This window comes from Ranitomeya variabilis, chromosome 2, assembly GCF_051348905.1.
Source record: "Ranitomeya variabilis isolate aRanVar5 chromosome 2, aRanVar5.hap1, whole genome shotgun sequence".
NCBI lineage: Eukaryota > Metazoa > Chordata > Amphibia > Anura > Dendrobatidae > Ranitomeya > Ranitomeya variabilis.
In genome coordinates, this window is record NC_135233.1 from 749,620,214 (window position 1) to 749,632,809 (window position 12,596).

At 38.7% G+C, this 12,596-nt stretch overlaps 1 protein-coding gene across 2 annotated transcripts in view; it reads left to right on the plus strand.

Moving 5' to 3' along the window:
• Positions 1 to 12,596, plus strand: part of SIM1 (SIM bHLH transcription factor 1) — a 195,169-nt gene that overhangs the window by 49,574 nt on the left and 132,999 nt on the right. The window contains exons 3-9 of one of the 2 annotated variants that reach the window (XM_077289662.1): positions 3,426 to 3,508; positions 4,296 to 4,385; positions 4,702 to 4,810; positions 4,903 to 4,988; positions 5,457 to 5,656; positions 5,923 to 6,029; positions 11,202 to 11,349. In XM_077289662.1, the coding sequence (XP_077145777.1) occupies positions 3,426 to 3,508; positions 4,296 to 4,385; positions 4,702 to 4,810; positions 4,903 to 4,988; positions 5,457 to 5,656; positions 5,923 to 6,029; positions 11,202 to 11,349 (823 nt within the window). Of the gene's footprint in view, positions 1 to 3,425; positions 3,509 to 4,295; positions 4,386 to 4,701; positions 4,811 to 4,902; positions 4,989 to 5,456; positions 5,657 to 5,922; positions 6,030 to 11,201; positions 11,350 to 12,596 lie in introns of those variants that run through there. The other variant, XM_077289663.1, reaches the window with a different exon arrangement.

Here is a 12,596-nt window from a genome sequence, read left to right on the forward strand (position 1 = left end):
GGCACACAAAGACACTAATGTAACGCCCAGCTCTGCCCCTATTTAACGCTATTTTTAGCTCATCTTCAAAAAACGGGGTGACAGGTTCCCTTTAAGATAAAATACTTGTTCTCCCCCTTTAGACATTCACACTTGCCCAATGCCTTTCTTGTCAATGGCAATCGGAGAATAATCGGCTTCTAGACTTCACTGGAAGCAGCTTATCTTCTGTAGGAACAAAAGAAGTTTAAATCCAGAATGCCCTTCTTTACCTAACATTTGCCAATGGAGTACAGTTGGAAGACCTCAATGCACATTACTTAGGAAGTCTATCCGAAATCAGCAAGTTTGACTCACATTCATCTGATGCAACACTGATATCCATAGATGATGTTTGCATCAATAGCTTATAGTGTTAATGTGTTTTGTAATGTTATTATTATTATTATTATGATAGTGCCATTTATTCCATGGCGCTTTACATGTGAGGAGGGGTATACATAATAAAAACAAGTACAATAATCTTAATACAAGTCACAACTGGTACAGGAGGAGAGAGGACCCTGCCCACGAGGGCTCACAATGTTCATACCTTTTGTATGCTGTCCTATGGTACAATAATGCCAGAAGGCCCAAAAGCAACACAAGAGAGGCAGACAAGAGTGAGACGAAAGTGGAGAACTGGGAATTGTTTCTGTCTACCTCTATAGGAGTGGATGTTTGAGAGATTGATTGAGGAGTAATTCAGAAGACTCAGATCCATAATTTCTAAATGCATGCCTATAGTTATACCTTGCTGTGCTTAGTTTATTTATTGTTGTTACTCCCTTATAAGGCGTCAATAACTTCCAAAGTTCTTTACAGACATCATCATCATCAGTTAGGGAGGAAAATATATTGCTCTAATGATTAAAACAATATGCAGTCCAATACAATAGCAATATGCATGACAGTGTAAAGTTTTTTTATTTTCTTTTAACTCATTAATAGTTTGCATATTTTGATAAAAAAAAGATTTAGCTATTGTATGTTTACAAACAAATAACTGAACGGTGCATACAGTAGAATGTAAAAGTTTGGGCACCCCTCATAAAAATTACTCTTATTGTGAACAGTTTTGCAAGTTGCAGATGAAATGATCTCTTAAAGGCCTAAACTTAAAAATAACAAATTTTCTTTGCATTTTAGGCAAAAAAATAAATACATTTTCATGTATTTCCATTTTAAAAACTACAAAACAGAAAATGGTCCATTGCAAAAGTTTGGGCACTCTGCATGGTTAATACCTAGTAGCACACCTTTCTGAAAGAATCATAGTTTGTAAACACTTTTTGTAGCCAGCCAAGAGTTTTTCAATTCTTGTTTGAATGATTTTCATCCATTTTTCTTTGGAAAATTCTTCTAGTTCTGTGAGATTCCTGGGTCGTCTTGCATGCACTGCTATTTTGAGGTCTTGCCACAGATTTTCAATGATGTTCAGAACAGGGGACTGTGAGGGCCAATTTAAAACCTTCAGCTTGCACTTTTGAGGTAGTCTACTGTCGATTTTGACATCTGTTTGCTATCGTTATCAATTTGTAGAAGCCATCCTCTTTTCAACTTTAGCTTTTTTACAGATAGTGTTATGTTTGCATTAAGAAGTTGTTGAAATTTCACTGAATCCATTCTTCCCTCTATCTGTGAAATTTTCTCCATGCCATTTACTGCAACACAACCCAAAGCATGATTGATATACCCCCATGCTTAAAGGTTGGCGAGATGATCTGTTCCTGAAATTCTGTGCCCTTTTTTCTCCACACATAACTTTGATCATGGTGGTGAAAGAGTTCTATTTTAACCTCATCAGTCCAAATGACTTGTTTTCAAAAGCATCAGGTTTGTTTAGATGCTCTTTTGCATGCTTTTGATGCTGAACTTTATAGTGAGGATGCAGGAGAGGTTTTCTTCTGATGACTCTTCCATGAAGATCATATTTGTGCAGGTGTCTGTAAACAGTAGAACAACATACCACAACTCCAGAGTCTGCAAAATCTTTCTGATGATCTTTTGCAGTCAAGCGGGGGTTCTGATTTGCCTCTCTAGCATACCTACGAGCAGCTCTCACTGAAATTTTGCTTGATATTCTAGACCTTATCTTGACCTCCACTGTTCCTGTTAACTACCATTTCTTAATTACATTTTGAGCTGAGGTAAGGGCAACTTGAAAATGCTTTGCTATTTTCTTATAGCCTTCTCCTGCTTTGTGGGCATCCACCTTTGTCATTTTCAGAGCGTTAGGCAGTAGCTTAGAAGAACCCATGGCTGCTGTTTTTTGGCACAAGTTTAGAGGAGGTTGGGTTTATGTAAAAGGGGGAAATTTGCGTCACCTAGCCTTTCCTAATGATTATAGTGAACAAGCCATAACTTTAACAGGCTTATTATGGTCTGAAACCTTTGTCAAAGTGAACATGCACAAATTTCCAAAGGTGCTCAAACTTTTGCACCAGACCATTTTCGTTTTTGTAATCTTTAAAATGTAAAAAATGACAATATATTTTTTTGCCTAAAATACAAAGGAAATGTGTCATCTTTAACCTATCATCTATCTATCTATCTATCTATCTATCTATCTATCTATCTATCTATCTATCTATCCAATGTATCTATCTATCTATCTATCTATCTATCTAATCTATCTAAGTGTTATTATAGGTTCATTAAAGAAAATAATAAGAATTATTTTAGTGACTGTAGGAGCAGCTACTTAATCAGGTTTCTTTGTCCTGCAACTATTCCACTATACTATAAGACTAAAGCCCCCGTCTCACTAAGCGAGATCGCTAGCGAGATCGCTGCTGAGTCACAAGTTTTGTGATGCAACAGCGACCTCAGTTGCGATCTCGCTATGTGTGACACGTAGCAGCGACCAGGCCCCTGCTGTGAGATCGCTGGTCGTGTCGGAATGGCCTGGACAGTTTTTTGATCGTTGAGGTCCCGCTGGGTAGCACACATCGCTGTGTTTGACACCTTACCAACGACCTCGTTGACGACTCAGACACTGAATCGTCATAATAGCTCCCATGTGACATCGTTGTACAGGTCGCTACAGGTCGCTGGTGAGATGTCAAACAGTGAGATCGCAGCTGCGATCGTTGGAAGATCTCACTGTTTGACATCTCACCAGCGACCACAAAGCGACGCAGCAACGATCCCTAACAGGTCGTATCGTTGTCGGGATCGCTTTAGCGTCGCTTAGTGAGACGGGGCCTTTACGATGTGCATTTATTTATATCGAGAATTTACAGCAGTCAGGCGCTGCCTTATGTCAAGGTTTCGTAGTATTTGAAATGCATTGTGTTTGGAATGAAAAGCTGCTGTTTGCAGTGAGATAATGTAGCAGATGACCTCTGGTCCAAGAGTCCACATCCAGCTTTCTCACCAATTCTTCTATTTGTTTATGCATACAGGACTCGGAGAAGCCTGGGGCCATTCCAGCAGACCTAGTACCTTGGATAATGTTGGTCGAGAACTGGGATCTCATCTTTTACAGGTAGAACATGCAGGGAAACAGCTATTTCCAATTAATGATTAAAGAATGCAGACCTTTCAGCACACATTTAATTATCACATTGTGTAACTTATAAACTTCTACATGCATTCCCACATTGCCAAAGAGTAAGTGCTCTGTTATCGTTATGCTACAGTTTAGAGTGATATTTACATCTATTTATTAGTTTAGTAAATATTTATAAACTAGAACTTACTCAATTCTAGTAAAATGTTTGTTATTTTTATAGATTTGTATTTATGTAAATGGTAGATACATGTACTTCTTCTATATAATAACTTCTTCCATGAAGCCAGGAGTTCCATCTGACTATATTGTTCCTGTATACTAAGTCTGGGAAATAACATTGTAATGGAATAACTGATTGTTGTGCTTAGGAAAATACATATCTAATCCCCTGTTGTTACTTGTATAAACTGTTTATCAGGCACCAGTGAAGTGAGAGGCAGAATAGTCTGTAAAGTCAATTTCTGCATTGTAGTAGCTTAAAGCCACTTTCCCTGCTGAGAGCCATATATCTTCACAGTGTTTACAGGTGATAAGCGTTGGAAATGTTAAACAATAGAAGATTAAACCCATTTCCCATATAGCACTCTCCTGTCTAATGCCATGTTTGATTCAACAATGAGATGTTTAAGCAAGAGGTGAAGGGACATCTGACCACCCAAGTGCTTTCAAAATGTAAATTGTATTTAAATTGCTGCACGCTAGGTATTCAGATCAGGGAGTCTGAATCTTCTGTTTATTTTATTTCCATTCTCCTGCATAGACCTTGGATGGTTTCATCTTTGTGGTGGCACCTGATGGGAAAATCATGTATATCTCCGAGACTGCTTCGGTTCACCTGGGCTTATCACAGGTAAGCAATTATGAGCAACTATTTGTGCTTGTCTAGTTACTCACACCCGCAGGTGTTAATAAGAGTATCTTATCATCCAACAAGTATTGATAAAGAGTTGACATGCATTCTGTCAATACCCCCAGTTCTAGTGGGAATGCAGTTACAATTGCATTTGTCTGTGTCACAGATTTGTATATTTTATTTACCGCATACAATTCTTCTATTCCTAATAATTTTATCATTAAAGTCTGCCTCTTTCTCAGATGTTTTGTACATGTAGTGTGCATTTTTATTATTTGTATTTGACTCCATTGATGATCCTCTCTTCCTGTAGGTAGAATTGACTGGAAATAGCATCTATGAGTACATTCACCCCGCTGATCATGATGAGATGACTGCAGTGCTTACCGCACACCAACCATATCATTCCCACTTTGTGCAGGGTAACTCACTACCTAGCCCTCTCTTTCTGAATATGGAGGCTCAGATCAGTGTCACCTACTCAGAGACTAATTTTAGTTCACTTGCCTTACAGAATATGAAATAGAGCGTTCTTTCTTCCTACGGATGAAGTGTGTGCTGGCAAAGCGGAATGCAGGTCTAACTTGTGGGGGATATAAGGTAGGTGACTGTCAACAGTGGGAAACTCAACAATCTATTTTTTTAAATCAATTTTTAAGTGTTTTATCTTGTAGATGTCTTAGCTGGGTGGTGCAAATTTATCAAACGTGTCCAGCCAGTATTTTCATATCTGAATTGGACACAACTGATGAAAATAATCCAAATACTTCTTTATCTGTTTTTAGAACTGATGTGCCAGATGACTGGAATGATTACATAGACATATGGGGTCGGTTCTGGCATCAGTCCCCCTCCAGTATTTTACAATTATGGACAAATATATGGGAATGAGGCCTTGAATTTTTTTGAATTTATATACAAAAGAGTACTTTACCTATAGTTGTAAACAACAGAATATATTTTAAGAAACTTGGATGTTGTCTATGTGATCATCAATTCTATAAATATGAACGGAAGCAGAATTTTAAATTAGAAGTAATCTGATGTTTTCATTTCCATGTTTTACAGGTCATTCATTGCAGTGGATATCTGAAGATCAGACAGTATAGTCTAGATATGTCTCCGTTTGATGGCTGTTACCAAAATGTAGGCTTGGTTGCCGTTGGCCATTCCCTCCCTCCCAGTGCCGTCACTGAGATCAAACTCCATAGCAATATGTTCATGTTCAGAGCTAGCCTTGATATGAAGCTAATATTTCTAGATTCCAGGTAAGCTTGTCATCACTAAGTATTTAGTAACAGAATATGTGTTATAAATGATTCGTTTTTTATCACTGAGTGAAGCTCAGTTCAAGTAAACGTATAGATTATGTTCTTGTTAAATTTATTTTTAACATGATACATTATTTTTGTATTAACATAAGCTGTCAGTATCATCATAAATGGTCTGAGTACAGGAGATTAGATAGAATTTATCTTAAACTACGGAAGTAACTTTGGGATGTTATGCTCATTATGTGCTTTCTTCCCTTTAGAGTTGCAGAGTTAACTGGATATGAACCTCAAGATCTTATTGAGAAGACATTGTATCATCATGTTCATGGATGTGACACATTTCACTTGCGGTGTGCACATCACTTATGTAAGGATTTAGTTTATTCATTAATTATCTCTTAATTTCATGAGTGTCCCTTAGCATCATCTTTTGCTTTGTAGGAAAACTACATTTTCCAGTTAGAACTATGTGGCGATGTTCAATTTCTGTTTTTTGTTTGGCTGATGGAAAGGTAACAAAGAAATATGTCCTAAAACTTAATCTAACTGACACATTTCATAATTTGGGTTAAAGTCAATTCTAGAGGGTTTCCCACCTTCAACGCCATACATACAGTATGATAGGTTGAGATCCCACTTGTATCATCTCTATCTATTGGCATAATGCTGCAGCCTGATTCTACAAGTCAAAACCTTATTTTATAGTTTATAATAGTCACGGTTAGAAATATGAAATCACGGACATTAGTGTGTTTGCTATTACAATGAAATTGAAAAATGATATAGTCTAATTAATGAAAATGTGGCCGGTCAGATACAAAAATATCCTGATAATACATGATCCACATTATCAATGTAAAGAATTACTTCTTGAATGATAAATAATGCCAAAAATGTGTTATTAAATTAAACAAATTCCAAATAAATGACATGTATAAGTACAATATGTTCTGCTGGCAAGGACACTGCAGATTATTCACTGCAGTCTTAATATTGAAATTTCATAGATGACATGTGTCCAATCTGACTATTGAGCTATAAAGACTATAGGACATGGTTATTACCAACACTGAGAATATGTTGGAAGTGCTCCATGTGATGAACACAATAGTATTCACTGCACATTTTTCCCCAGCAGGATCTATGAGCTCTCGCTGGTGGGGCATAGATGCTCTGAGGATTGACAGATGTGCCACTCACTGTCAAAGTAGTAAAGAGACAAGCCCGCTCTACACTATTAATGGATAATGCTGCTTTATTATCTTGGTCTTACTCACATTAGCATAATTATTATCAATCTGCTGCAAAGTAAAAAAAAAAAGAGACAATATCAGATTTGTAATAGTATTTGCAACATTTCTCATTGTGCTATTTACTATATACTAGACACAATTCCTTTATGTGATTGTCCATAATATACTTTCACACTTGAGTACATCCATGCGCAGGCACTTATCTTTGATTCTCATTCATAGGCTTCTTACTACACTTTCCTTTAGTAGATAATTGTCAGTCAGGCGTGTCTGCTTGGCATGGTTGCTCTTGCGTTGTCTGGGCCCTTGCACCCTATTGTGTCCAGCCTTGTCCCTTTTGATTAGTTGGATTTCAATGGTTTTTGTTTTGTGAATCATTGTGTACAAAGTGACAAAAAGGGAAAGTGATGCCAAATTACAATCTTTTCATTCATCATATTTGTACATTTAGGATAACGTGGTTCTTACTTCTTGTAAGCTATATGTGAGATATATGTGAGCTAAATGACCTAAATTTTAATAAAACTGTTTTACTCTTATCCTTGCATGTCCAGTTCAAATTGAATAATGTAATAATTTTCCAAAATGCCCAATCTCTTTATGGATATTGTTTATGTAATCATCTGTCATTGCCTTTACTTTGGCTCACATGTCCATACTGTATATTGTGCTTCGAAATGTAATACATTTAGTAATGATATATATATATATATATATATATATATATATATATATAGTTAATAGAAAAGAAATGTGGCCTTTGTGTATGTCTTATGCAGTCATATTATATTCCCAACATGGTTGTAGCTTTAAAAATAAAATGTAATAAAAAATGTCAGTTATCTGAGCCTAGCTTTGTATGTGCTCACGCTGCGTATGTATTCTGCAGCCATTCAGTCCCTGAGAGCTACTCCCCCCTCATTGCAGGGAGAGCACTGCTTGTCCGCACATAGTACCTTGTATATAGTGTAGTTCCTGCAGAATACACATTAGAAAAAACAAGTGTATCTAGTGCTTGGTTCATGGAGACCCACCATCCATAAGGCATCACTTCCTAGGAGTCAACATCTTTACTGAGATGCCACCCACATTATTCCAATGAAAAGATCAACACATTTACACTAGGGAATGACACTCGCTGAACAATAGCAATTTCAGCATTGTCTGTTCTTTTAACCACAGGGAGGAACATTTTTTGTGAATAAGGAGGGAAGGATCTATTATACTTAGCACGCTAGCCTGATTCTCATTCACAGACAGCACACAGCATCTCCCTCCGCACAGTGAGCAGCAGTAGATAACAGCGAAGAAAACAGCAAGAGTGCATGAATTTGGTGACTGTGCTATACTTAGGAACACTGTAGCTGGCATTTAATATATGTATTGGGTCTGGCGCTTTTAGATGGCCTAAGGCTACTTTTACACTTCCGTCGGTATGGGGCCATCGCAAACCGTCGGCCCGACGTACTGACGGACGTTGTGCTAAATTTAGCACAACGTGGGCAGCGGATGCAGTCTTACGACACATCCGCTGCCCAGTGTGATGAGCGGGGAGGAGGGGGCAGAGTTTTGGCTGCGCATGCACGGTCGGAAAAAGCGGCACCGACGGACAAAAAAACGTTACATTGAATGTTTTTTTGTGCGTCGCGGCCGCCAAAACACGACGCATCCGTCGCACGACAGATGCGACGTGTGGCCATACGTCGCAATGCATCGCTAATCCAAGTCTATGGAGAAAAAACGCATCCTGCGGACAACTTTGCAGGATTCATTTTTTCTCCAAAACGACGCATTGCGACGTACGCCATAAGACGGAAGTGTGAAAGTAGCCTTAAGCTGGAATTCCTCCTTTCTTTAAACCAACATACACAATCAGTTTATCTCAGAAGTGGACAATTAATTTCCGAAGGGGTCCCATGATAGACAGTGACTTGATGCTGCCCATTATTATTATTATTTTATTATTACTATATAATAATTGCATCTTTTAATATTGAGCAGAATTAAGTATGTTGACTAGCTTCTAATGATAATTCACTTTATGATAGGCCGCACTTTATGATAGGGCTTATTGTTCAACTCAGCTCATCCCCACTCAGTATGATGCCTCACGGTAAACCCCACAGAATAATACCCCTACATATAGAATGATGTACTAGAGTTACCCACACACTTTATGATGCTCCCACAGCCCCAAACGCAGCATATAATGCCCCTGCAGACACTGACACAGCATGATGGCCTCTCACAAACAGTATGAGGGTCCCACAGCCCTACACACACTGAATGATGTCTCCATAGTTCCCTACACACAGTATGATGTCCTCCACAGCCTCCCCACCCTGTATGATGGCCCACACATTCCCCAATGCAATATGATTCCTTCACAGCTTCCCACACAGTATGATTCCTCAATACCCCCTTACTCACTCAGTATTGTGGGCCCCACAGATCCACCCGCACAGTATGATATTACCTACAGCTCCCCTCCACAAGGTATAAAGGACCCCTCACACAGTTTCCTCCAACTATCTGAGTATGCCGATGCTGGTGAAAAGTAGACTCCACAGGTTGGACAGGAACAGCCAAAGGGTCATATGTAGCTCATGGGTCACACTTTGTTAGTATCTGATTTATTTATTTTTTATATAATGAAAGAGAATCATTTTAATAATGTATATTACTTTAAAATAAGTGTGTTTAGGAGGATATATAGTAAATTTAAAGGTCTTTATACACATTAGATTAAATTAGGCCAACTATACACTAATAATCAGCCTAACTCAGGCCAGAGCTGAAACAGCCTGCGTAACGAAGAGAGCCATATTGATAAAATTAATTAATTTTTATTAGAGACACTCAGTTCTGGCCTGAGAAAGGCTGATTATTGGCTTTTATTGATTATTGGCCATAACTCTATGTTCTGGACATTCGTGACTAACAACTATACACTAATATATATGAGAAGCTCCTGATTCTCCCTGAACTGATGATGTTACAGAAGATATTGGTAGGGTGGCTTGAATTCAAACTCTTGATCCTTTCGTTCTACAGACAAATAAACCACTGCCTGAGTTGTCGGGCAGTAGTCTAGTTCTTTCTTCCTTTAGAAAACACATAATTGTTCATCTATCTGAGTGTTCATATGTCAGGGGAGTAAAAAGAAATAGCTGTCAGCTGACATTTATCTAAACTAAATGAGATGTATAATATTATTTATATTCTTAGTCACATGTAATGAAATATGTGGCCATAAAAGCAATATTATTACACTAGATTGAGGCCCGATGCTATCGCATCAGGAGGGCGGTGATGTCACTATGGGGGCAGACTTTCCAGCATTGAGAATATCTCTCCATGTGCTCACCCACCTATCCACTCTCTTTCGCCATGTGCTGACTTCTCCCATCTGTGCTCTCTTCTTTGACCTGTCTACCCCATGTGCTATCCCCCTTGTCTGCTGTCTTTCTCCTTCCTGTACTGTGTTCTCCCCTCATGTGCTGTCCCATTTGAGCTGTATCCCCCCTGTGCTCTGTCTCTCTCACTCCTGTGCGCTTTCTCTCTCCCCATCTGCTGTCTTCTCCTCTCATGTCATCTCGTGCTCCTCCTGTACAAAGATGGCAGCGGATAGTGAATCATTTGACTGATCCCTGCGGTGGCGTGTTTGCGACGGTGTTCCGCTGGTGGTACCGAGCAAGAGGCTGCGTACGGCGTATACAGTGTGTGTGGTGCGTTTGGCGTATACAGTGTGTGTGTGTGTTGCGTACGGCATATACAGTGTGTGTGTGTGGTGTGTGGTGCGTTTGACGTATACAGTGTGTGTGTGTGTTGCGTACGGCATATACAGTGTGTGTGTGGTGTGTGGTGCGTTTGGCGTATACAGTGTGTGTGTGTGTGTCGCGACGGTGTTCCGCTGGTGGTACCGCGCAAGAGGCTGATACCACCAGCGGTTTCCATATTGAGACACCCATCTCTTGGGTGTCCTAATATGGCAGTCGGTGAATTCCGCTGCTTGGAATTCTGGGATCCGGACACATCAGGACAGAACAGGATGTGAAGACATTACAAGGTAAGTATATATTAAGATTTATTTTTGTGAAAAAAGTTTCAGATGAAAAAACGTACTTGATATGATACAATTGTCATCACATATACTTAAAAGCTGTGAAAATCCTTGTTTATTATTTACCTCTTTGATGAAATAGCTATACTTGAAATTACATATAAAACGTGTAGATTCGACAACTAGACACCAACAAAGTATGTCTTTCTAATTCTCTTTGCAGTGCTGGTAAAAGGTCAAGTCACTACTAAGTACTATCGGTTCCTGGCGAAACATGGCGGCTGGGTGTGGGTGCAGAGCTATGCTACAATTGTGCACAACAGCCGATCCTCAAGACCTCACTGCATTGTCAGTGTGAATTATGTTCTCACGTAAGTAAAGTGGGGAGTCTTTATTTTCCATCATGGCTGAAAAAGTGTCTTTGTTTGCTAACATTTTGCTGTTTTGGCTGGCATTACTGAGGGAAAAATGTCTTTGTTGGTTCTTCATGGTTCACACGTTAAATGTTTTGGGATATTTATATAGCACTTAACCGGGACATCTGGTTTTCTTCAGTACAGAACAGTCTGAGTGTCTTAATTTCAACCAGATTGGCCAATAAATCTATAAAAATAAAAGTGATGGAATATATTTTTTAATCCATTGCTTATTTATTGCAAGAGTCTGAAGTTAGATGTCATTGATGTGCACTTTAAAAGAAATCTGGCTCATAAGAGAATAGCAGCACTTCTAGTAGAAATATTTTTCCATGGGAATCCAGTATCTGCACTGTAGCTAGAGTTCTCTATAAGGCATATGAACCATATCTCTGCTCAGCTGACACGAGAACCTGCAGAGTCTGTGACACAAGCATATCATAGGTTTGCTATTTGTATTTTATATAGAATCAGTTCTTTATACTTTTTATATATTTTTCTTAAAGCCTTATTCCAAAAGTATCAACTGTAGCTCACTGGCTTAAAATCCTAAAATAAATAAAGTTGTCAAAAGCAATCAATTTCCAAAAGTGCTCCCTGCTTATGATATCGCCAAATGAAAACCCATCAGAGGTGGGTCAAAAGCTTTGCTCATGGTTACATCCTGTAGTTCTTTCACGACAGGTTGCACCAGCTTGTTAGCTACTTGGTATTCTTCTATATCCACTCCTCAACATTGCAAGGCGTAATTTAAAAAAATTTTGACTTTTTAGTATTGAGTGTGAATGTCATGCTCAGAAATACACTCGCTTTCACCCCTTGGTATTGTATCAATAAATAATTAACAATTGTCTGAGAAATGTTCTGCCATGCTAAAGGCACATAAATCATCAAGTTCTGCTGCGGACAGCTCCCTTTTTTGCAATTGTTGACCAATTATGTCCCAGAAGCGTGTGATGGAGAAACAAATCCAGAGATGCTATAGGAGATGATATCAAGTTTAGGCCACACAGACTGTTCACAGTCACACAAGCAACATGCAGTCTGGTGTCATATTGAAAAACTTCCTGGGACCCTTCGGAAAAATGGCTGTACCACTGGTTGCAATATTAATTCATTCTGTACTGCAAGTAAAATTGAATGTCACATATGAAGCCTAGAGTTTAAACATGGCTGATTTCAACTATTAGAAAATGCTTGCA